General features: G+C 48.5%; 1 protein-coding gene across 1 annotated transcript; it reads right to left on the minus strand.

The window, feature by feature from the left end:
- Nucleotides 1-177: 177 nt before the first annotated feature.
- On the minus strand, nucleotides 178-21,207 carry ZBTB34 (zinc finger and BTB domain containing 34). Its single transcript, XM_053282569.1, has 3 exons — nucleotides 20,967-21,207; nucleotides 10,331-12,165; nucleotides 178-321 (listed from the first exon to the last, which is right to left on the minus strand). The coding sequence occupies exon 2, from the start codon at nucleotides 12,141-12,143 to the stop codon at nucleotides 10,668-10,670; it is 1,476 nt and encodes a 491-aa protein (XP_053138544.1). The 5' UTR covers nucleotides 12,144-12,165; nucleotides 20,967-21,207; the 3' UTR covers nucleotides 178-321; nucleotides 10,331-10,667.
- Between the last annotated feature and the right edge of the window lie 4,696 nt (nucleotides 21,208-25,903).

Here is a 25,903-nt window from a genome sequence, read left to right on the forward strand (position 1 = left end):
GTGTCCGGTGGGCCACTGTGGGAAACAGGAGGCTGGACGAGATAGGCCTCTTTGGGCCTGATCCAGCAGGGTTTCTTGGTTCCCTGCTACAGAGAACATTGGTGTTAGCCAAAGCTGGGGGAGCGGAAACCCGTTGCTACTCCCCTGCCCTCTAAAAGACAAACTCCGGAGACAGAATTTGTGCTTCAGAAGCATTTTAATTTATAAACAGCAATCCCCATTGACTTTATTTATACCATAAAAAAGGCCATGTACAAGCAAGAACCGAGAAATCCATTGTAACAAAGGCAAGCAGCACTGAAATATCCATGTCACAAAAATCTATAAAAACAAAACAAAAAGATGAGTACAAGAGTAAAATATCATTCGAATAAATATCCTAAAATATCTCATGCTATAAAATAATCCTTAATGGCAAGTTAGTTGCTTTAACAGCATCCGCTTTAGCTAGCTTCATTTACTTCATATGGTGATGAAGTGTGGAGTTTGTGAGGTTACCGGTTTAATATTGCAAGGTATTGACACTGAGGTAAGTCATTCCAAGTGTTCGGAATACGTCTGAGGAAAAGCAGCTATAAACGAGAGAAGTCTGACTTAAGAAACACCGTTTTCGGGTAAAGCAAATGTGGCTACATAATGCACTCAGTCGCGAGGTTCCCCACCGAACTGAAAGGTGCACAAACAAGCCCTCAGCAGAGTCCAAAGAGGAACTTCCCAGGATGCCAGTGGCTTTTCGGCTTTAGTCCAAGAGCCGGCTCTGTGTGTGTGTGTGTGTGTGTGTGTGTGTGAGATCGGTACCATCTGGGGGCACAAATGCACATTGCGGTTCTTGACAAGGTCTACCCCACCCCTAGAGGTGGGAAACAGGCACTAGCATTTCAAGACATTCCGCTTTCAGGGTCTTAGCATGCTTTTATTGTCCTGACCAGCAGTCAAATTTGCCACCGTGTTTTAAAAGCTGTGAAAAGTTCCTCCAAAGATTACTCCGTGGAGAGAGAAAAACAATTCAGCCATTGCTACCCTAAGCCTGGCCTGCTCAACTTAGCCCCGGCCCCCAGCCATTTTGGACTACAACTCCCATAATCCCCAGCCACAGTAGCCAATAGCCAGGAATTATGGGAGTTTATCAATTTATCTTATTAAAATTTCTTGTATACCACCTCCTCCAAAGACTCTAGGCAGTGAACAACAACAACAGTAACAAAAATTAGGGAGTTGTAGGCCAACATCTGCAGGAGAGCCGAAATGGAACTGGTCTGCCCTAACCCTTTCCTCTGGGCAGAAGTGACTGCAATTTTACCCTAATTATTTGGGGGTAGGGATCAAGAAGGGGGTGAAAACAGAGAAAGTTGTAAGTGCAAGAAGTTTCCACCTTTTCCCCATCTCCCACGGGGCAGATCAGGGGTTCCCACCAGAGTTCCTCCCCATGTTCCTGAACTACAACTCCCAGCATCCACAATTGCTGGGGATGCAGCGAGTTGTAGTTCAGCAACATCTGGAGGGACCCAGGCAGCGAACCACTGGGGTAGATGTTGCCAAAAACCATTATGAGCATCCGTCTCCTGAGCTGGTACCTATGGCCACAATTTGTTGGCCTGGATCATGGACTACTTCACCGAGTACCTTCCACACGGACACGTCCACTAGTTGGCGTGCTGGATTGAGGCGTGTCCTAGGAGGCACTTTCAGCTCAAACAGGGCCCTGGCCAGGCCCGTGGGTCCCACCGACACCATGTGGGAAGAGCGCGTGCCACCTAAAACACCCGCTACGTACCCCTGGGGCTGAATCCTGCAAGAGGAACACCCAGAACAGCTAGCGTCTTCTCATGGAGGCACCCCCAAGCCAGCCTCCGAAGAACCCCAGGGATCCCCCAGTCTGAAAGCCACGGTTGCACGCCAACAGCAAGAGAGCTGTGGGCTGTGCTTGGAGAAGGAGCTATTTACAGAGGCTGGAGTAACCAGAGCCCGATCACCGAGACTTGGCTCAGGCATCTCCGAGTGAGGATGGAGGAGAACCCTTCCAGACTCGACTCCCGTGTGGCATCGTTATGTAAACTTGCCCAACTGAGTGAACGTGCCATGGCAGAGACGGCTGAGCGTGACGGGGAGCCCGGATCAAAACCTGTAGGGGTGGCACCCACCGACGGGAGATGCAGGACCACCAGCCTGTGAAACATTCTGAATGACTTCACTGAACTTTGGGTTCAGTTGCTGAGTATTAACGTTGCTTACAATTCATGAACTAAATAGATTCATATATATATATCCATTTATATATATATATATTTATATATTTATATTTATAAAGGATTTACACAATTCCCAAATACTTTAAAATATATAAAAATTTAATAAATAACCCTGACCAGTCTAAAAGCACCATTCAAGGGCAAAATTCCCTTAGAAAATAGATTAGGTGTTGCATATTTGAGTCCCTTTTCGGCGGCTTCAACACGAAACCCATTCAGATGATGACCACACCAAAAAAAAAAAAAAAAGTCACAGTGAACTAATAGAAATTATTCCAAATAAAGACACATATTTGTAAAGGTAAAGCTCAATCACAGCAATCTTTTCCCAGCCCTTGTTTAGAAATTTCCACTCATCTTCCTGTACACAAGAGTTATGCCAAAGGACCACTTTGGTACGTATTCAGTCATTTAGCCCGGGAACCTTAAAAAGGGACAGTCCCTGCACTTTAGGCCGGGAGTTCTCGCCCTGCAGAGACCGGTGTGCTGCCTACAATTCAACCCTTTATGCAGCCCATGGGCAGCCTTTCAGAGGCCTGTCTGTGCCATTCCGGCCTGGGGGTTCTCAACCATGTCCGAGACCCTGAAAGTGGCTTGTGTAGCCGGTTCTCCCCTCCCACTTTAACCATGGCTACGTGAAGCAAATAACCTGCTCAACCGCCATTAAGTGGGCATTGACGATGGTTCAGAGAAAAACCTGGTGGGCATTCATCTCGGTTCACCGGTGCAGATGTATCCCTTAACCATGGTTTGCGGGGAGGGGGAAAATTTGCTCCAAAGGTATATCCTGCAATCCTGTAGACCGCAGTTCCTAAACCAGGGCTGTCGATGGACTACAGCTCCCACCACCCCCAGCCACAGTGGCCAGCAGTCAGGGATTATGGGAGTTGTAGGCCAACAAGGAGAGCCAAAGTTGAGCTGAATGAATTAAGTGCTGGGCCAGTTTGATCCTACATTAAATGAGCAAGACATTTCAGACCTCGTGATTCTTGGCACAAAGCACGTGCATAAAGGGCTGAATTGTAGGCAGGCCAAGTTCTCCACAGATCTCCCCACGAGACGAGCAGCCTCCGGTTTCGGCTTACAGTAAATTCTGCCAGACAGTGAACAGACAGTATCCTCTCTGCCGTGCAGAGCATTCACACTCGGATGCAGAACCAACCGTGAGGCGCTCCGTTGCTTTAAGAACAAAAAAACCCCACTTATTTACAAGGCTATTTTCTGAGTCTATTTACAACTTCCATAGAAATCATATGGAAGATAAAGCCGGTTAGGAAAAAATCAACAGCTGCTTAAACCCACAAACATTAGCAAAAAAAAGTATAAAATCTTTCGTTTTCACAGTTTGTAAATAGGTTAGAACATCTAGAGAAGGAAAAAAGGACACCGTCACTGCATTTCTTTTCACATTGTCTATGTAGCTAAAAATGGTAAATAAAGAGACTCAATTATGAACCAGCCTTTATGGTTTCTTACGTTTCCACCCAATATTTCTGTTTCTTAACTTCGGCATTTAACGGAAATCTAACTGAAATGTATTAACCTAAGCCTGTACAGCAATCAGTTCTGCACAGTCTTTGCAGAATTCCCCGAAAGATCATTCACTGCATGGTCGGAGCCTTTGTGGACATGAGATATGAACTTCAAACGCATAAGCACACACATAAGGCCCTGCAGCAAGGGAGTACCATCATGTGAGAAGGCATGGTTTAGTTCACACGGCCAGGTTTGAAGCTTGCTGCCTGCCAGAGTCTTATCACATCCGCAAGAGACTCTGGGGCACAATGCCAAGCAAGGGCCCCTTCACACAAGACAGTTTGCCCTCTGCACATGCACAGGGACAATGGTGGGGAACCCACTGGCCAGTCACAGATAAATCCTGCAGCCATTCCTTCAACCATATGCTAGTGGTCCCTGTAAGAGGCAATCCCAGATGTTGTTGACGCCAGCTCCCAGAATCCCTTGCTGCAGTGGGCTTTGGCTGAGGATGCTGGGAGTTGCAGTCAACAACAGCTGGGATTTTCTGTTAGAGGGAAGACTCAGCTGTGGCAGCTATGGAGCTTATTCTGGGCTGAAATATTAGGCTTGTTCACAGTACTGTTAACTGGACAGGACGAGCGCCCGATCCAGTTTCAGGAGAGTAAAACACAAAGTACAAGCAGCCAGAGAGTGTGAACATCTGCTGAGCGTCAGCTGGGCAGGATGTAGTGATTCCTCTAAGGCAGGGATTCTCAACGTTGGGTCCCCAGATGTTATTGGACTTCAACTCCCATAATCCCCAGCCCCAGTGGCCTTTGGTTGGGGATTATGGGTGTTGAAGTCCAATAACATCTGGGGACCCAACGCTGAGAATCCCTGCTCTAAGGTGTGCACATGCTCACAATTTCTTTGATGCCTCCTCAATTCATTGTAGATCCCACTCAGATTGAATCAGGAGGGCCTCCACTCTGAATGTGTGTGTGCGCGCACACATACACTGCCTTGATATTGCCACCCAGGACAAAACTCATTCCACACCCAAAGATTAGAGGGAACACTAGTAGGATGAGTGTGCCCTGCCCAAATTTCGTCGTAGCTTTAGAATGAGGATGAAGGGATAACCATCCCAACCCAGCTGACGCTTTGCAGACGATCAACCCCATGGTTCCTACCTTGGTTTTTGACTCGCACGTGATGTGACCGAGAACTGGAAGCGTGCACAGCTCCCAACGGTGGGTGGGAGAAGCCTAAGCCAATAGGAGCAGGAAAACACACCACCCCAATGCGTGATGACTTGTTTGGGGGGACAGGGGACGGACTGCACTGTCGTTTTCCGTGGCAGGCCTTATCTGCAGCTGTACCATTTATCTGCAACTGACAGATCAGTACACTGCATTATCCAGGCAAATGCACATTACAAGGACAGGGATACAAAATAATAATTATAATAAGGTCTTGTGTGAGTTGGCCCATAGGCTTTTTAAATGGCATGTGGGTCCGTAGAAGAGACGCATGCTAACTTTCTTCAGATCAGCCCTCTAGCGCAGGGAATCCCAATCTTGGGTTGCCAGATGTTGCTAGACTACAAGTCCCAGCATCCCCCAGCCACAAAGGCATTTGGCCACGGGGCCTAGGAATGATGGGATTTGTAGTCCATCATCATCTGAGCCCCCACGGTTGGGAGCCTGTATTCTAGAGCAGGCATGCACATCCTGTGGAACTCTTGAGTTTTACAGTACTATATTATGGCTTGATCGTTTTTAACCCCGGGAGGCAGCAGGAAGGGAGAAAACACAGATTAAAAGTGACCATACACTGAACTTTTTTTTAAAAAAAAATCTCTTGAATGAGGATGCTGTCAGGAGATAAACCCCTCCGAGGCTCTTAACAGTCTGGCCGCTTATGCTTTGAATCGGAAACCTGTACAATCATCGCAATGGATAAATTTCGGATAAGTCACTCTTTGGTAAACTCAAACCAGCTCGAAACGGGTCTTCTGGTCGCAAAGGAAAAAACCCTATATGTCACGTCACTTTTAAGACCGACACGGGGGCACGAGTCGGGAAACACGGCGCTAAGAGCCCTTCCCTCGACTTACCCTCCGATGGAGGAAGCCCGATGGCTGAAGGAGAAAAGGCACCACAGCATAGGGTCATGGTGAAGGGTCCAGGTTAGCTTGGCACGCTGGGACTCTTGGTCTTCATCACTTTAGCAAAAGGGTTTGGCTCAAAAGTGACAGAGGTGCAGAGACGAAACCTTCCCTGCATGCACATATAAAAGCTGGAAAGGGGGATAAACTGCTTCCCTGTGCACATGGCGAGGTGGGGAAGAGAGCTGGTCTTGTGGTAGCACGTGTGACGTATCCCCTTTGCTAAGCAGAGTCTGCCCTGGTTTGCAACTGAATGGGAGACTAGGCGTGAGCACAGGAAGAGATTCCCCTTAGAGGATGGGGCCATAGCTCAGTGGATGAGCCCCTGCCTGCTTGCATGCAGAAGGCTCCAAGTTCCCTCCCTGGCAGCACCTCCAAATGGGGCTGGGAGAGACTCCTGCCTGTAACCTTGGAGAAGCCGCTGCCAGTCTGGGTGGACAATCCTGAGCTAGATGGACCAAGGGTCTGACTCGGCAGAAGGCGGCTTCCTATGCATTTGCAAATTCCACCCAAGCTGCCTCCATAGGCACCTCTCTGGAGAGACTCTCAACCTTTAAAAGGGGCTTCTGGGGGAGTGTGAAGGACTGCAGTGGGGAGAGACGGGGCTGGGGAGGCCCCACCGCACACAAGGTCCCCCATGTACAACCCTTTGGGCCACAGCCCCAGAAACAAAAGGTTTCCGTCCTTTGGGGAACAGAATCGCTTAGGCAGCTTTAACAGGGCCTCCGAAAAAGATCTTACGGTCCTGGTAGTAATGAAGACTTTTATCTAAAAATACTGCACAAATCTCTCCTCCTGCCGTTACACTCCGAAACCCAGCCGCAGATGCTACAAACCACTGCAAGGCAGCAAACGTCCCTCTTCCCCATTACTGGTCAAAGGGAGAGGAAATTCAGCATGAATTTGCTTGCACTCCAGCTGAAACGCTTCATGCAATCCTTTAGACTGATTTCCCCCAAGCTCCAGTTGCTATATCAGCCCCGCTCAATATATTCCTAGCTGTGTTTACAGTGTTTCAAATCCAGAATGTACACAATATATAGGTAGCCTCAGCAGAATGAGAAGTTTGATGGAGGATATGGAATCTGGTAACCGACGTATTGGATTTAAAGAACTAACAGTCGTGGGAAGCTAAGAGAAATCGTTCAGGAATTAAAGCAGAGGCTCAGATTTCCTTTTTAGAAAGAGGCCAAGACATCTAAACTATACAAATAAATACCCTTGAGTCGCAAACACACACACACTACACTTCACTCTCACACATTCTTAAGATCCTGATTTGGCAAATATGCAACATTCGGTTCTTCATTCAGTTTTGTGTCTACCAAAACTGCGTCCCAGCTGCGTAACTGGGGGAAAGCAGGCTGCGTCTTGCAGGTGATGTTAGCGCTCCGGCAGACAAACATCTGGGGCCTTGGAGAACTCCAAAGCCCCCTGCCCAAGGCTCCTTTCTGTGTTGGGGAGGAGAGCCAGTCTTGCGGCAGCAAGCATGAATTTCCCTTTGCTAAGCAGGGTCCGCCCTGGTTTGCATTTGGATAGGAGAACTGCAAGAATTTCTCCTTAGGTGACGAGGCCCTAGATCAGGGGCAGGGCATCTGCTTGGCATACAGAAAGGTCCCAGGTTCACTCCCTGGCAGCATCGGGCTGGAGAGAGGCTCCTGCCTGAAACCGCGGGGAGCTGCTGCCAGTCAAAGCAGACAGTCCTGAGCTAGATGGACCCACCAAGCACACACGAGGCCTCTGAACCCAGCTCTCCTCAGGCACCTGCATCCTCCGCCTCGCCCGGCTCTGCCCGCCAGCTTCGGCCCCGATACCTCTGTTTCCAGCCGAGGAGCCCTCAAACTGTCGTGGTCGTTCAGGGCGTACAGGGAAGAAATGGCGGGATGGAGGAAAACTGCAAAGAAAGGCAGCCAGGGTAGAAGCCCCTCCCTGGGTAGAAGCATCTCATTCTGCCAAGCCTAAGTATATTTAAAGTGTCACCCTATACCTAAAAAAAAAAAAAAAAAGGAAAGGAAATATATGATTCACAAGATCTATGGCTTGGATCCAGAGGTGCCCTTCCGCCAGCCGAAGGCCTCTTCTGCTGGCGGAGGGGCCAGTTCTGACTTTGCGGAAGGATGTTGGGTGGAGGAAGTGGCCCCAAATCCAGAGTTCTTCCGTTTGTGCAAAATATAGTGCAGAGGCTTGCACTTTCCAAGACCTTCTAACGCCCCACTAGAGTCTAGCACGCTACCTATTTTATACCTCTACATCAGGGCTGCACAGCTTCAGCCCTCCTGCAGATGTCGGACTACAACTCCCATCTAGGGGTGTGCACGAACCAAAAAACACGGTCCGGTTCGAATTCAAACTGTGTGCTGCCAAACCAGTTCGGTCGAATCAACCATCCGGTTCGGTCTGTTTGAATGAATCGGTTTGGTGGTTCGAGCAGCTATTCTTGTAAAGGGGAATCCAGCGACAATCCCCCTTTACAAGTCAAGGGGTGGGGGTCCTGGGAAGCTTTGTGGTGGCCAGAGAGAGAGGTAAAGGCTTTTACCCAACAGGTGCGGCTGCTAGTGCAACCCATAGCCCAAGTGTGTGCGATGCCTCTTTTAGCAAACCGCCCACCTGGCAGTGGGGTTCCAACCTCCACATATGCCACTTGAGTGCCATCTGCACATGCACGGATGCTATGCAAATGGCCTCTGTGCATTCACGGAGGCTGGAACTGAGCCACCACCACACAGGTGGCTTGATCAAAGAGGCATCGCACTCACTGGGGCTGCGCCAGGGGGGCGGCAGTGCCAGAAGCCGAGCCAGGAGGATCACACCCTTTAACTATCTCACTCACCGAACTGGTTCATCCCAACTGGGTTCAGTTCAGTCACAGACCGAACCACCCCCAGTTCGGTTTGCGATCGAGCCACCGAACCGGCCCAGTTCAAGGCGAACCGGATTGGCATCAAATGCTCCATACACACCCCTACTCCCGTCATCCCTGACTACTGGCCACTGTGGCAGCGGATGACAGGAACTGTAGTCCAAAACCAGCTGGAGGATCAGAGCTGTGCAGCATTGCTCTACATATCGCCTGTACCTTCCTTATTCGCCATGTTTCTCATACTGCCACACAACCACTGATATGTCACGACATTGCACTGGAAGAAGTCTTCTGCTAGCATTTTCACAGGAGTTCACGTGGCCACATCAACACGTTTTGTCCTCCCACTCCCTGTTCTCTGGATCCGAGCCCTTGCGTTTACTTAGTAGATTGTATTTTAAAGCAAACACAAAGCAGTCATGCTTTCCAGCTCACATTTTTGAGGTCTGAGGCAGAGGAAGTTGCATGATTTTACTGTTGTTCACATTTTCAATGCTATACTGACCTAAGGGTGGGTGGGGAGTTAGCACCACATTAAAAAGGTATCAAAGACCTGGAGGAGAAGGGGAATACAAAAAGATTTTAACATTTTTTGTAATGTTTGCTATTGGCTCTTTATGAAAAAATACTGAAATTACGGGGAGGCCAAAGAGGCCTCTCGATACAATAGGATATATTGCTCAAAATTCCCATACAGTATCACTACAAAGAAGTAAAAATACCAAGTGCTTCACCTGAAAAACGGTAAGGAGGAAGTTACGGCACACCTGACAGCTCTCTGGAAGAGATCTACTAAAACACTGTTTTTAAACATTGCAGAATCAACTGCAACTTTCCTTTGAGCCTACTATTCAACCAGCCACGTATTCAGAGCAATTAAGAGAGGACCAATTTACCCGGTATGCTTCTACAGTACGAAATGAAGGTAGATTCCGAAGACAGTAAAAAAACCAAAACATTTAAAACCACAATGCTACTCTTGGGTTGTCTAAGAGGATGAGACACTTCTATATAAAAAAGGGTTGTCAGCACCACAGGTCGTCCAGTTTATGCACCAGACCAAAAAAATAAAAATTCCAAAGAATCCCTACCGTAAGCAGATACATTTATGGCATTTGGTTTATGTATGCGATATAGCAAAGCCATTTTATAAAGGTACGCTTTGCTCGCTTTTGGACACAAGATTTGAACCTGGGAAAACTAACACAGAAGAACTCAGCAAAATCTTAAAGAGAGGATTCAGAGTTAAAACTCTTGGGTGGGGTGTGGAGAGGGAGGGAGGGAGGTTTTTCCCCTCTTTCCATTTAAAGATACTTCTACATTCACCCCCAACCAGAAGAGAAAAAGTGAACATTTTATATATGTTTATATATAATATATATATATATTATATAAAATTCAAAGCTATCAAAATAGTTATTAAAAAAAAAAAGAACACACACACAAACAAAATCAAAAGAACCCACCCAATCCCACAATGTAGTATGACCCACAGATGTGACTCTGGGAGGTCTAGCTAACTTCTGTTTGGTTAAGGCTGCAACCCTTGCATTCTACCTGGGAGTAAGTCCTATCACACTCACTGGGACTTACTTTTGAGTAAACATGCATAGGACTGGGCGGCACAAAGCATGTCGGGGGAGGGCAAACCCTCTCTCGGTGTACCACCCCGGAATAGCCACCCGATTATAGTATCTTTCATGGCCATTTAGAAGATTCTGCCCTTTATACTTTCAACGTGTTGAGGAATGAAGCTAGCCCGACCTCCTCCAAAGCAACCGGAGAGCAAAACAGTAGCCTTCTATCCAGAACGTGACTCACAAGGTAGCAGGGAAATGAAAATACTGTAAATCTCGGCTGTGAAACTTATCAAACGGGAAGGAAATGCATTGACCGATGTGCTTGAAGTTGCACAGAGCGACGGGGCATTTTAATCTGAGGTGTGCACGTCCATGCTGTAATCCAGCGTTTCCGAGGCCGACGCGTCGTCGTCTCGCTGTTCCATGTAGGCGTCTGTTCTTTCCGGAGACTCGACTCTGCTCCTCACTTCTGCCACGCCCGGGTGATTCTTCCGCAGGTGCTGGTTCAGAGTCCCTTGGAAAGGGAAGCATTTCCCACAGACCTCGCAACGGAAAGGCTTGTCGTCGGTGTGGCCGCGGATGTGGTATTCAAGTTGGTCCTTGCGGGTGTACTTCTTCCCGCAGTACTTGCACACGAAAGGGGTGATGCCCATGTGCAATCTCATGTGCCTGTCCAGACTCCCTTTCTGATTGAAAGACTTCCCACAGTATATGCAGATCAACCTCTCACTGTACGCATACCAGTGACCTCTAGAATTCCTTTCCCTAGGGCTGCTTTCGTATCCCGGATGATTCGCTGCCGATTCACTGTCGGCTCCCGGCGCCAGGCCCGGGACATCGCTATGCAAGCGGCTCGTCGATACCCGTTTTTGATGCCCGCGGCCTCGGAACGAGCCCAGCAAAGACCTGGAGGAGCTCGAATTTCTCAGGCTGCCAAAGGTTTCTGGTGCCGGCTGGGACGCCCCATGGGAGTACGAGTAAGCATTCTGCAATATGGAACTATAGGAGCCCACGTTAACTGCCACCACTTGTTCCCCATCCACCATTTCCGTGTGGTATCCGTCGTCGCCCAGCGATGAGCTATCCGAACAACTCGGCCGGTCCGATTTTTCCATTTTAACTTTCACCTCAGCAGCCTGGCTCTCTTGCACGATCAAATCCCCTTGGTCTGGGTCGCCTTCAATCTGAACCTCGTATTCTGAAACGCTGCCACTACTTCCGCGGTCGGAGTGCCCTTCTTCTTGCAAGCGGTTATGTAGAGCCTTGATGGGCGCCGTTTCCATTCTGAGATCGCCGCCCGACGCCGACTGCCGCACTTGAGAGCAATACGGAGGGGAGATTTCCACCGGATTGGCAAAGTAGCTGCTGTCTTTAACCCCGTTGTGGTTTTCGGCCTCGTCTTCGGCCCCGACAGTGACGGAGTCGACTTCGCCGACGCTGATCTTTGAGTGGATGCTTTCGAGGATCTGTGTGCATTTATCGATGACGCACTGCATCTGTAGGAAGCTAGCTGCGGTTAGGAAACTGACAACATCCTTCAGTTGCAGGGACATCCTTCCAGTGTAACAAAAAGAAAGCAGCTGCTCAAAGACGCTGGGGTTTTTGATAACCGATATCGACAGGCCGCTCATGGTGCTTAACGCCGAATGGTCGCGGAAATACGGAGAGCTGGCGGCAAGCACCGCTTTGTGAGCTCGGAACGGCTGGCCCTGAATATGGACAATGATATCGCAGAGCTTGCCCTGAAGTCGGAGCTCGTTCAGCTGGCTCAGGACGGTGCTGCTGTACTCGGGAACGTCAAACTGGATGAAGCTGCTGCTGTCCATGTCTTCTGGTGCCAAGGGTGACCTGCAAGAGGCACAAAAGGTTGACAGATCAGGACAAAGAGATCCACAGGGCTGCTTCCGTGACGGCAAGCGGATGATTGCCAGTTTCAAACTTACACTGCATACAATCTGCAAGTTGATGAGGACCAAAAATACCAGGGGGAGCGAGCATGAGTTTTACAAGTGGTGAATCTCTCATATTTGCATCTGACAAGGTAAACGGCTTCCAAATAATACAGAATGTGGCTCGTATAGTGTGGCATGCAGCGGTACTGAGATGAGCGACCTATCGTAGGTACCCCTGCTAGTTGGGCAAAGAGCTCCATTCCAAGCGGTGACTCTTTTTATACGGAGCAACTGGCCCTGTTCAAGCCTGGCCTTTAAGCCATTAAGTCCTTAAGAAATACGCAGAAAATATTCAGAGTGCAGAACTAAGAAATGGTTCTGGAGAATATAGTCTGAAAGAATGCTTTAAGTGGGACTGTTGATCCCAAGCAGTGTTCCTTCTAAGGAGTGCACACATGCGCGCACTCACAAGTTTTTGGATGTCCGCAGGGTCCACCTTGGTTTGCATTTGGATAAGAGACTACCCATGAGCAATTTCTGCTGGAAGATATGCCCCTACAGGAATGGGACCATAGCTTAGTGGAAGAGCATCTGCTTGCATACAGAAGCTCCCTAGCCCAATCCCTGGCAGCTTCTCCATTTAGGGCTGGGGGAGACTCCTGCCTAAAATGTCAGAGAGCTGCTGCCAGTCAGTGTGAACAATACTGAGCTAGATGGACCAGTGGTCTGACTTGGTATAAGGCAGCTTCCTACGTTCCTGAGCAGACCACACTACACTACAGGCCTGCACAAAGGCAGATACAGACCCCCAGCTACATACCATGGCATTCTGGGTGTTCAAAGTTGCCCGCCCCCTGTTTTTGCTGTCACAGGTGGGCAGCACACACAGGTGGTTTATCGAGCCCTTGAGAGATGCTAGACATGGCTGATAGGCCACATTTGGTTTGCTAGCTGTACAGGTATCCAGCCCAGAAAAACCGTCTGGAGGGCCTTGATTTAGTTCCATCTCCAACACTGATCAGGGTCGGTCCAACCAGTATTGGGACAGGGATATCCACATGTGCCAATCTGGGATTCATAGACAAAGGGCCCACTCTCAAGGCCAAAGGCTGGAGAAGAGTGTCCAGCCAGGCCCCAAGCTACATGCCAGCAAAAATTGAGGTCATGGCAGGGAGAAGTGATCGTGCATGAGCCGCGATCTGAGTAGGACAGCAGCAGCCAACGGTCATCATTGAACCGACATCATATCAGTGGTGAGGAAAAGCACGCCCAATGCCATCCTTCCCGGATCGAGACGAGCACACAGTCACTCCCCACTCCTACCTCAATTTTTGCCGACACGCGGCCGTTTCACGGGAGCACGCACAGGGCTTGGAGCCCGGATGAACATGCCTAGTTTTGGTCACGAGTACCAGCCTAACGGGTAGAACAGAAAGGAACACGGAGAGAAGCAAACGAGCTTCGAAAACGCATGCAATGCAAAAAGCCATCCTATCAAGGAGAGCTGGTCTGGTGGTAGCAACAACAACAACAACAAATATTTATATACCGCTTTTCAACAAATGTTTCCAAAGCGGTTTACATAGAGAAATAATATGTAAATAAGATGGATCCCTGTCCCCAAAGGGCTCACAATCTAAAAAGAAACAAAATAAGAGGCCAGCAGCAACAGTCACTGGAGGACTTGTCCCCTTTGCAAAGCAGGGTCTGCCCTGGTTTGCATTTGAATGGGAGACGACGGGTGTGAGCACTGTAAGGTATTTCCCCTGAGGAGATGGAGCTGCTCTGGGAAGAGCATCTAGGTCCCAAGTTCCCTCCCTGGCAGCATCTCCAAGACAGGACAAGAGTTTTTTTAGGACAAGATTTTTTTATTGAACCAACAAACTACCAAAGCATACAGCATACAGCATCTCCAGGATAGGGCTGAGAGAGATTCATGCCTGCAACCTTCTGACTCAGTATATGGCAGCTTCCTATGTATGGAAACTAAGGCTCCCAAAATGAAAAGTCAGAGCTCCTACACAGTGTTCCCTCTGCCAGGGATTCCCAGGTGTTGTTGACTACAACTCCCAGCATCCCCAGCTGCAATGGGCTTTGGCTGGGGATTATGGGAGTTGCAATCAACATCTGGGAATTCCTGTTAGAGGGAAGACTGCTCCGGCATTCTCTTTCCTGGCACAGTAACTGCACCTACATTGCTTCCTGCTTCACTTGGCCTCCGATATTTGGGGCTGGGAAAGACAAAAGGCTGTTCTTTTCAATTCCATTGCAGAAGGATTAAAAATTACAGCAAAAGGCAAAATAAAAGATTACCAAAATAAGTGAAGCGCTGCCGTCGTGTCAAATGAATTAAATGGGTCTCAGAAGCCTCTTTTCCGCCGCAGTTTGGTGACGGGGGAGCAGGAAAGATATTAGAAAGCCTATTTTTACTGCTAATAAACAGCTTCCAATATTCCATGCTTGCGAATGGGGAAAATCAATTGTTTGGATCTAAGCTGGGTCTGCTCAGGAAAGAGCAAAACAGCATTTTCAATCTGGCAAGAAGAAAGTACACGGAGGGCACTGGGGGTTGTTTTTCAACAGAGAAGGCATTGCTAATGTCCTGGTGTGGGTTTTTTTTGAAGAGCCAAAGTCTATACTGCAGACAAAAGCAAATTACACAAACACAGTTAAAAATGTAGGGAGACGACGACAACAGAGAGATGCAGAGGCAAGTGAAATAGATTTAGAAGACGAACACATATGCACCATCTTGCATATTAACTATTGTCCCCACTCAGAGCTGTGTGGTATCGGAGCCATCTGGTTGCCTAGGAATTCGAGGCAGCGAGTACACCATCCCCAAAGGTATATCACAGTTTCACAGTGAATGCGTTCAAACCGAAATTATTTGTATTCGCAGCTACAGCAAAAACGCTGAATTTGTGTATTGAAATGGCCGTTATGAAGAGGGGTGTGGGTGGGTGGGGAGAGATCCAAAACCCACACCAGGGAATTCCACAGTAGGGCCTTAGAAATGCAAATTGCATAGTAAGAACAAGCCAAGAAAATCATCTGCCCGTTTTGCATGAATATAGGCAGGTTCTCTATGGAGGACCGAAATTATTTGATGTGGTAGGGGACACTGTGATAAATAAGGATCCAATGAGAGCCAGGAAGGGTTCAAGAGCACCACTATCTGAGCCCCTTGACCACTGTTCCCTCTAACAGGGAGTCCCAGATGTTGTTGACTACAATTCCCATCATCCCCACCCAAAGGCCACTGGAGCTGGGGATGATAGGAGCTGCAGTCAAGAGCAACTAGGAATCCCTGTTCCAAGCAACACTGTCCCCGATACTGCTGAAAATGTGCAGGCAGCATCCCATAAACCATCTCTTCAGAATCCCAGAAACAGAACTGTGAATCAGGGGACAGACGAACACTGAAGGACGAGGATGCATATTCAAATGGATTAAATCTCAAATTATACCCACTACGTTTGTAACTTGCAACACCGAGAACACCGTTTTAAAAGAGCTGGCATCTTACGCCAAGAGGACTAGCAGCTTAGGCCAATTGTATAATAGCGCTGCAATGTCTGCAAGTCCTACGCTCCGGAAGAGATGGCTTGGAAGCAGATCAGCTCTGTTAGCACAGTATGGACAGAGCACTGTACAGGCAGTTCCCGTCTTCCAAAAGACCCAAACTTATAAAGCTCTGTAACATATTACACCCTCCCTGCACCTTAAAGCGACCCCCCCCACCAGTTCCGTGCACACCCCTACCTAGAGATTTAACCATGGCACCTAGACTAGAACCTAGACTAGAACCTTCCTCCAAGGAGCCCAGAGCAGTGTACTACATACTTAGGTTTCTCCTCACCATAACCCTGTGAAGTAGGTTAGGCTGAGAGAGAAGTGACTGGCCCAGAGTCACCCAGCTAGTCTCATGGCTGAATGGGGATTTGAACTCGGGTCTCCCCAGTCCTAGTCCAGCACTCTAACCACTACACCACGCTGGCTCTTCTCAGAAGAGGAGAGCTGGTCTTGTGGTAGCAAGCATGACTTGTCCCCTTAGCTAAGCAGGGTTCGCCCTGATTGCACTTGAATGGGAGACTTGATGTGTAAACATTGGAAGATTTCCCCCTCTTGGGATGGAGCTGCTCTGGGAAGAGCAAAAGGCTCCAAGTTCCCTCCCTGGCAGAATCTCCAGGATTGGGCTGAGAGACTCCTGCCTGAAACCTTGAAGAAGCCGCTGCCAGTCTGTGTAGACAATAATGAGCTAGATAGACCAATGGTCTGACTCAGTATATGGCAGCTTCCTATGTCATTGTTTGGCTCTTGGATCCAAAGAAAATTTGCCGAGGTCTGGAGTAAGGAATGATTTCCTAGTACAGGGGTGGGCAACTGTGCCCCTCCAGCTGTTCTTGAAAACTCCCCCCATCACCCCTAGCCACAATGTTCAAAAACAATAGATCAAAAACAGCTGGAGGGCCATGTTTACCCACCCCTACCCTAGTAGTAGTCTACAGCAGACATGAATAGTCTGGATCCTGGTAACAGAAGCTGTGCATAAGCGGATTATTCGCCAACAATGAGTTAACCGCCAGTGAAAGTGTCTCCCTCTTGAGGGTTGAACTAGTTATAGGCACCTCGCCTTGCAAACCAGATAATTAGAAGAAAAATAATTGGCTCCCTTCACTTTGTAATTTGCTCGGAATGGGATATAAAAGAGGCAACTCTCTCCGCACTGTCCTCCATTTCAGCAAAGGGAGATAAAGAATCCATGTTTTCATTCGCTTCACAGAAAATTACCTCTTTTGCTTATCAAGCACTTGCATCAGAAAGTAGACATTAAGCCCACAGAAATTCACCCCAGACCCATGAATTGACTTTCTAAATTCCCCCCCCCCCAACCCCTTATTTTGAGGCATTTCGTGCCATACGTTCAGACCCTTCTGGGTCTGAGCACAGAGAAGCCACAGACCACATCTGCAAACAGCCACTTGCCTAGTCGCCAGCGGCGAGTCAAAATAACTCCGTGACCAAGCAGAGGGAAAACCTGGATAAATGGGAAGAATTTCTTTTCCTCCTGTCAAACCTACAGCATGCCACAAATTACTAACACAGGAATGTGCAGGCAAGCATGCAGTTAAGTCCATAAGGGTCTATTTTGCCAGGCTACCACAAACTAAAAAGGGATACAGAAACAGAAATCCAGACACATCACCCTGCCGTGGTGGATATTTTTCAGCTTATGCAGCAGCTTGTCTCTTCAGCAGTGGGAACCGCAGCAGGGCAGACATCAAACCGAACTGACTTGACAGAACCCTGCTGTGGATGCACCAGTTCTTCAGATCACAGCCTACACCATTATTTATTATTTTAACACGTTTATATCATCCCATACGCAAGTCCCTGGGCAGTTCACAATACACACACAACTGAAACATTAACACAATTAAAACCGTTTAAAGTACAGATTAAAGACTTTTAAAACTAGAAACTCAAAGCCTGACTAAACAGGTATAGGTTCAGTACCTTCTTAAAAACATCCAGAGAAGGGGAGTGTCTCATTTGGTTAGGAAGAGCATCCTAAAGTCCCGGAGGAACTCTAGAAAAGGCCCGGTTTCTTGTCGCCACCAACTGAGCCGGTGGCAACCAGTATTCTCTCTAAATTTTTTCATCTGTGTGAGTGCCGTTCTGGGCAACAGTATCAAGGCAGTGTGTGCGCACCTACATTCAGAATGGGGCATTCCTGATTCAACCTGAGCGGGATCTAAAATTTACTGAGCGGACATCCAAAAACTTGTGAGCGCGCGCACATGTGCATGCCATAGAGGGAACACTGCTGGCAACCACAACCGAAACTCCTCAGGTGATCTTAATAATTAAATGTTATGACCCAAGGAAGACCTCAGCCATAAATATATATATATTCATAGCAAACACTGCAAGCCATGCATTCCAGAAGCAAGCACAGAAAACTCTGGCTTTCTATACAAATGAAGAACACAGTCTTCAGGGCACATCGTGAAAATAACCCGCAGGCCTATACTCAAAGGTGTGTTATTTATAACTGAAGGGTTTGGGTTTCCCCCCTGTAAACCCAGCAGCCTTCCCACCTGACAGGCCAGAATTACACTAAGTACACAAAGTGAAATCACAGGCTCCGTGTTTTAGCAAGGAGGGTAGCACGCGATGCAGGTATGGATTTAGGACAGAGGTCTCCCAGGCCAGTAGCCGCGGGAGCACAATTAATTGCACTGCTGCCTTTCCTGCTCCGTCCTCCTTCACCCAGCGGGCTCCATCCCAGGACTTACAGTTTACCATGTGCCTGCAAGAAATAACCCACCGCCAAACCCTTTCATACATTTACTGAGCAGAAAAGGGTTTTACAAGCACAGAAGCAAAGCTGAGCCATAAACGCACCCTTCACCCAACCGGGTAAGGAAGCCAAGAGCAACAAGACAGAGTCTTGTACATACAAGGACAAGCCTAACTAGGCTTCCTAGCCACGTACTAGCTGCAGGAGGAGAGGAGGACTTGAACAGAACAGGGCTTGACAAATCCCAGCAAGCCACTGGCGCCTAGACTGAGATATTCAGAGATAGTCACCTCATAAAGCCTTCATTGGTGACAGGCAGCCCTATTTCTCTTCGATGTCACTTGGGAAGGGGATAAACAGAAGCCCATTTAGCCTCCGTCATGAAGTCCAGTAATTTTGCCACGCATCCTTTCTAGATTCTGGGGTTGGCCACGAGAGCCAAAGGAGATTTGGCAAGGCCTCAGCTTTTACTACTACTACTTTGAAAAGAACCAAATCTGTGTAAGGTCCCAGTCCTCCCAGCAGCTATAGAGTTGGACACTGACAAAAAATGTGTCCCTTTCTGCCAAGTCACAAAGACCACCCACCCCAAAGCATATTTCCCTATCAATATTCAGACCACTTGTGCCGTCAAGTCGGTGTTGACTCCTGGCGCCCACAGAGCCCTGTGGTTGTCTTTGGTAGAATACAGGAGGGGTTGGCCATTGCCTCCTCCCGCGCAGTGTGAGAGGAAGCCTTTCAGCACCTTCCTAGATCGCCATTAGATGGTTCTTGCGCACAGGCTTTATTTATTCTAGCAGCAGCTTCCAAGGTGTCAGTTCTGCTACCCAGAGTCCTTATCTGGAGATGCCAGGGACTGAACCTGCAGCTTTACCTGCCGACTATGAGTTCTACTTCTTAACCACGGTGCTCTCTTCCCTCGGAAAAGAATCTTCAAGAAATGACCATTCGCCCCATATCCCCTTCCTCCTCGGTTTTAGCAGGTTTGGGTCGTGCAGCACCAGCTCGTCTCCATCTCCTACACATCCTGAAGCTCAGTAAGGGAGCATCTACTTGGCATGCAGAAGGTCCCAGGTTCCCTCCTTGGAAGCATCTCCCAGCAGGGCTGGGAGAAAACCCAGCCTGAAACCTTAGAGAGCTGCTGCCAGTCAGTGTAGACCATGGCTTCCCAACCTGTGGAACTCCAGATGTGGCTGAACTACAACTCCCATCATCCCCTGCCATAATAAATTGTAGCTAGGGATGATGGGAGTTGTAGTTCAGCAACATCTGGAGTACCACAGGTTGGGAAGCCCTGGTGTAGACATTACTGAGATAAATTAGATCCCTGCTACCTGGGCAAAGAGGCACCTTGCAATTCTCTTTATTGAGCAGCAGGAGAGCAACTGGCCCTATCCATCCCCAGCACAGCATCCCTCCAGTGGCTGTTGCTGGTGTCTATCTTATGTTTCTTTTTATAGACTGTGAGCCCTTTGGGGACAAAGAGCTATCTTATTTCTCTTCCAGCATTTATTCCATTCCATATTATTTCCCTTCCAGCATACATCACACAAAGTTTCAGCGAGCATGTTCCTCAGCCGAAACAAAAACCTTCATATGGCACAACTGCAGGTTCATGTCCGTCCACTGACGCTTCATACCCCTATGGCTTTCTCTCCCGGAGCTGAAATCTGGATTGCAAGCTCCGTGGGGGCAGGGGCCTGCATGAACTCGTCATGCCTGGAAAAGCTGCATGGACAGGTGCAGCACAGAGACATAGAACAAGCAGAGGCACCCCAGTTTCCCCAAAACAAACTGTGGGGCTTAGAAAAGGCACAACCCCCTCAGGGAGGCAATGGGAACATAGGCAGCTGCCATATACTGAGTCAGACCCTTGGTCCATCTACACAGACTGGCAGCGGCTTCTCCCAGGTTGCAGGCAGGAGTCTCTCTCAGCCCTCTCTTGGAGATGCTGCCAGGGAAGATACTTGGGACCTAGATGCTCTTCGCAGAGCGGCTCCATCCCCTGAGGGGAAGATCTTACAGTGCTCACACATGTAGTCTCCCATTCAAATGCGAACCAGGACAGTCCCTGCTTAGGTAGGGGGACAAGTCATTCTGGCTACCACAAAGTCCAGCTCTCCTCTCCTAGCCCACAAGAGCTACTACCACAATCAATGGGGCGGGGTGGGGAGATTAGATGCTTTCACTGCTCCCCTCTCTGGAAGTTTCTCTCAACAGTTAACCATGAAATTAAATTAAGTATAAATTAAATATCACCCCACGCCACCCCAACCCCTTTTCTCTCCCCGCCTCCAAGCAAGGGCTCCCCTCCAGCCTGGCCAGGAAACAGAGAGAGCAGCTACCCCTCCCCCATGTCTTTGGGATACCCCAATCCTGGAGAAAGGGGGAAGACTCAAGCGCGCATGCGCACTTCGCCCCCGCCCCCTCCCCTTCCCCACCCACCTCACCTGAGGGGGCGTCGGGTGTTCTCCTCACATGGCGGGTCCGCCGGAGGGAGCTCGGCCGGGCCCGAGTGCCACCTTCCCCCCGGCGCCGGCGCCGTTTCCCTGACCCCCAGCAGCCCCACCGCCAGCAGCGCCCGGAAGCGAACCCTCCGTTCTTAGGGAGGCCACTTCCGCTTCCGGGCTACGGGCGGGGACGGGAGGCCGCGGAGAGGCGAAGTGGCGGGGCGAAAGGACGCCTGTCCGCGCGCCCCTCCCCGGTCACGCCCCCCTCGCCAGGTGGCCACGCCCACCACCTCTCCTGTCTTCGTTCAACCATAGAGACAAGCCCAGGCGCCGCTAGGGGACCGTGTGCGCATGCGCCATCTCCGCAAACAGCCTTGCTCGAATACGGCGCCCAGCCCAGTATAGCGAGACCCGCAAAAGTTGGCACGTCGGGACGCCTGTTTTTACGTGGCCACGGGTTTCTGCCTTTATTTGTTTATTATTATTATTTATCTGATATTTATTTTATTGTGGGTGGGGGGAATGGCTCTCCCTTAAAAAGTAGGGCCTCCCCGACTCTGGGTCTTTATAACAGAAAAAAAAAATGAACACATGATCAGGCGTTTGGTTCTTAGTTTCAAACTGTTTTAAGTTTCAACGTTATCTTTATCTTCCTGCTCCAACGGGTTTAATGTTGTTGGGTTTGTTTGTTTTTTTAAAAAAATTATAAATTATTAAATAAATTATTTATTGAACAATTTGAACAAATTAAACTGTTTGGATGTCAAAAATGAAAATAAATAAATAAATGATAAAGCTTCTGGAACATGTTTTATATATCGGGCACTATCAAAATGCACAATACAAATGCATGTTCATTACTGGATAAATGGATATCCCATCTTTTCACCTTGACCTTTTCCCCACCTTCAAAGCAAAGTGGGGCAGAAACCACTATTTCTGCCATTCCAAATACTCAGCCTAAAAGCCAAGAGGAAGATTTTAAAGCCAGCAGCTCGAAAAAAGAGGGTGAAAGGCAACTGCCCTTAGACTTAGTTTCAGTGGAGGCTCAGCTTTGCAGATCTTCCCAAGGAAGAGTCTCACAGATGCATGGGGCCACCACCGAGAAAGCCCCTTCTTTGGTTATTGCCACAGGAGTTTGAAATAATGATAGGTATAGGGCAGGGCTTGCAGCGGTGATGTTAAGAGCCAGGGAGATTCATATGGGCACAGCAGATTATGGGGACTTCCGCGAGGTGGCAAGATCTGTCGCCTTGATCCAAGGTAAGCAGGTAGCATTGGGGGCCCAGCCTCAGGTACGCAGATGCACCACTGAGTAGCTTATGAAAATTACTATGAAAAGGGAAAGAATAGGGTGTTTCCTACACTACAGGCTCCACAAAGAAAGACCAGCACATAAGAGAAGCGGATTCTCCAAGGTTGTAGGCAGGAGTATCTCTCAACCCTATCTGGAGATGCTCCCAGGGAGGGAGCTTGGAACCTTCTGCCTGCAAGCACACAGATGCTCTTTCCAGAGTGGTCCCATCCCCTAAGGGGAAATACCTTACAGGGCTCACATATGTATTCTGTTCTCCTATTAAAAATGGGCACAAAGGGTGAAGTACGCCCTATCGTCACCCAGAAATCCTGCTTTAGAAACTGTATAGGAATACATTTTCACTGCTCCGTTCGGAAAGAGACCAAGCAGGTCTCACAGACAGCACTAACAAGCCTTTTATTATGCAGCGCAAAGCCAAAGTTTCACACGGCTTAGCTTTAAACCATGTGGGAACAGCTGCAACAAGGAGGACATCCACATGTCTAAACATAGCACATTCAGCCAACTGAGATCAAATTAGCCAGGGTCCTGGAGGCCACCAAAAAGGTTATGAGGGTCAACCAGGCTCTTGTATTCCTTGTCATAGTCTAGGGGAGGAAAGCTGGTCTTTGGTAGCAAGCATGAATTCTCCCCTTTGCTGTGCAGGTTCTGCCCTGGTTTGCATTTGAATGGGAGACTACTGGAAGATTTGGGGCCACTCTGGAAAGAGCATCTGCATACTTGCATGCAGAAGGCTCCAAGTTCCCTCCCTGGCGGCATTTCCAAGATAGATGTTATGTGTGAACCTGCCCATACAAGGTGGGCTTGGCCTGGACTCAACAGCATGGAGGAGATTTGGGCTGTTTGTGGGTGGGGTGGAGGGAGGAAGGGAGAGAATAGGTTTGTTCACATGATCCCCATCAGGGTAGGAGCACCCAGCACAGGAACACACCGGACCAGCATTCATGTGTTTGCACAGACCAAGGGAGGAGAGATCTTGTGGAAGGCGAAAGCTCGGTTGAACGGCCACGGCCCAGCCACATTCTGCCCCCAGCATTTTACTAAGGGTGGACACAAAGCCACCCCCGGCCCCAGCTCGCGCCCCACACAGGATCACTCTCCCTTTGAGTTCACAATGATCACTGAATGGGAGTGTGTCCAGCTCCCCTGCCCCGGCCGACTGGGATCTTGCGAACTAGCCTAGAGTGTGTCAAAGGCTACAGGGCGTTCTTGGATTTGTGAAACTGATCAAGTGGTCCCCAAGTCCACACAAACTTACACCGCATAAAATCAGACAGCCTTTCAAGTGTTATGGGTCTCACTCTCTTTGGTCCTATCAAACACACTGTTGTTTTCGATGAATGGGTGGGCGGGCGGGAAATAATCCAGAAAAAAAGACAGAACATTTATTAAAACGTGATATACAAAAGAGCATGGGACTCTTCTATAAGAAGAAAACAACAGAACGACGTCATTTATAACCATGCTCTACATGATTAGAACAGCCATATGATAGAGCAATGGATTCATCCAGCCTTTGCAGGATAGGCATAACACCTCACAGAAGCTCAACAAGATATGAACTGTAACATCCAGGGAGAAATATTTAGGAGGAAACTTCTGCAGAAGAATAAGGAGAGGTCACCTGACTTGCAGAAATGGTTATTTATTAATTCAAGAAATATAGTGGAACCTAGAATGGGGGAGACCAGCAGTATTTGACTTAGGACAAGTCACCACATCAAACAATGCAATTCGCTTTTCAGCTTATATCCTCTTCAGGATATGAATAGCTAGAACTTAAGAACGGAAGATTCTGACAACTCAAATTAAACAGAATTTGGAAGGAAAAAAAGGTGAATGCTTATAGGTTGCTTTAACCCTCTACTAACTAGGTTTTAAAAAAAGAAGTAGATGATTCAGGTTTAGGAATAGCATCTGGCCCAAAACAAAAGGTATATTGGGTTTGCCAGGATCCAGTTTTTCACATTTTGAGAAACAGGTGCTAAGAATTGGCCTGCCAAAGAAACCTACCATGTTTGACTTTGCTGCATTAGCAAAGGGTTGGGAGGAATAATCTGTTGAGCAGTCATGGCTCCGTAGTTAAATCCCTTCAAAGACCTTTATGGATGAGAAAGGAAAACCAAGTTCCCAAACCCAGCAATTTTAGAACCACAAGACGGCCCAAATGTAGTAAACGCTGCCAAAGTGCAGAGAGACGCATTGTTTGAAGGGACGTGGCCAAGATCCAGAGAGCTACCTGGAGCATCCAGGTGCCAGTAGGATTTTCTTTTTTCTTTGCATCGCAGGCACAGGCGCACACACACACACCACCTCATATCATGATCTGTTTTTGAAAGTCCCTACCATTCAAGAGCAGTTTGTGGTGTGACACAAGGTCCCAAGTTCAATCCCTGGCAGCATCTCCAGGTAGGACTGGGGAAGACTCCTGCCTGAAGCTGAACTGCCCGTCTGCAGTTCCCTTAGGCCTGCCACTGAAGACCTCGGGCACAGCTGATGGTGCATGCATCCTCAACTGCAATTGTGGACGTTTACACCTCTAGAGATGGAAGAGAGGTGACCACATTTTAAGACTCTCAGCTTTCAGGGTGGTCCCGTGCTTTTCTGGTCCTGACCATCGGGCCTGCTGCGGCCCCATTTGCAAGGGTGTTGCAAACTTTTTCAAAGTGTTTGAAACACAGACACAAAACTACTATGGAATTTGATTGACGTTGTCATAGGAATGCAAGTGAAAATTGGACTGGCAGGAACGTCCTTCCAAGATTACTCCATGGAGAAAGCACAGCAATCTGCTCATTATTCCCTTAAATCCCATTCAAACCAGACTACAAATAATTCTTTTTATGTAATTTGGTCAGATTTTATTCTTTACACTCATTGGGGAAAATTATGGTTAGGAACAGAGGAAGCTGCCATGTACTAAGTCAGACCGTTAGTCTATCTAGCTCAGCATTGTCTTCACAGACTGGCAGCAGCTTCTCCCAGGTTGCAGGCAGGCGTCTCTCTCAGCCCTGTCTTGGAGATGCTGCCAGGGAGGGAATTTGGAACCTTCTGCTCTTCCCAGAGCGGCTCCATCCCCTAAGGGGGAGTATCTGACAGTGCTCACACTTCTAGTCTCACAAGTGCTGGTCTTGTGGCAACAAGCATGACTTGACTCCTTGGCAAAGCAGGGTCTACCCTGGTTGCATCTGAATGGGAGACTTGATGTATGAGCACTGTAAGAGATTCCCCTCAGGGGATGGAGCTGCTCTGGGAAGAGCATCTAGACTCCAAGTTCCCGCTCTGGCAGCATTTCCAAGATAGGGCTGAGAGCGATTCCCGCCTGCAACCTTGGAGAAGCCGCTGCCAGTCTGGGTAGACAATCCTGAGCTAGGTGGACCGATGGTCTGACTCAGTATATAGCAGCTTCCTATGCCAGACATCACAATGAGCATTTGTCCTCCAAAACAGCACCAATGGTCACAATTTGTGGGCCTGGCTCGCAGACTATTTCTTCCTCACCCAAGTTGGCCAACATGGCTCTTGCGACATTCTAAAGCAGCAAGGGTTTTTAAAAGCGCCCAACCAAAGCAGACCGCGCTGCTTCTCCCTAGGTGCCACGCTTGCGTACACAAACACA

Source organism: Hemicordylus capensis, chromosome 17 (assembly GCF_027244095.1).
Source record: "Hemicordylus capensis ecotype Gifberg chromosome 17, rHemCap1.1.pri, whole genome shotgun sequence".
NCBI lineage: Eukaryota > Metazoa > Chordata > Lepidosauria > Squamata > Cordylidae > Hemicordylus > Hemicordylus capensis.

What these genes read in the sequence shown, in the direction of transcription:
- ZBTB34 (XM_053282569.1), bottom strand. Translation starts at nt 12,143, where the DNA reads ATGGACAGCAGCAGCTTCATCCAGTTTGACGTTCCCGAGTACAGCAGC.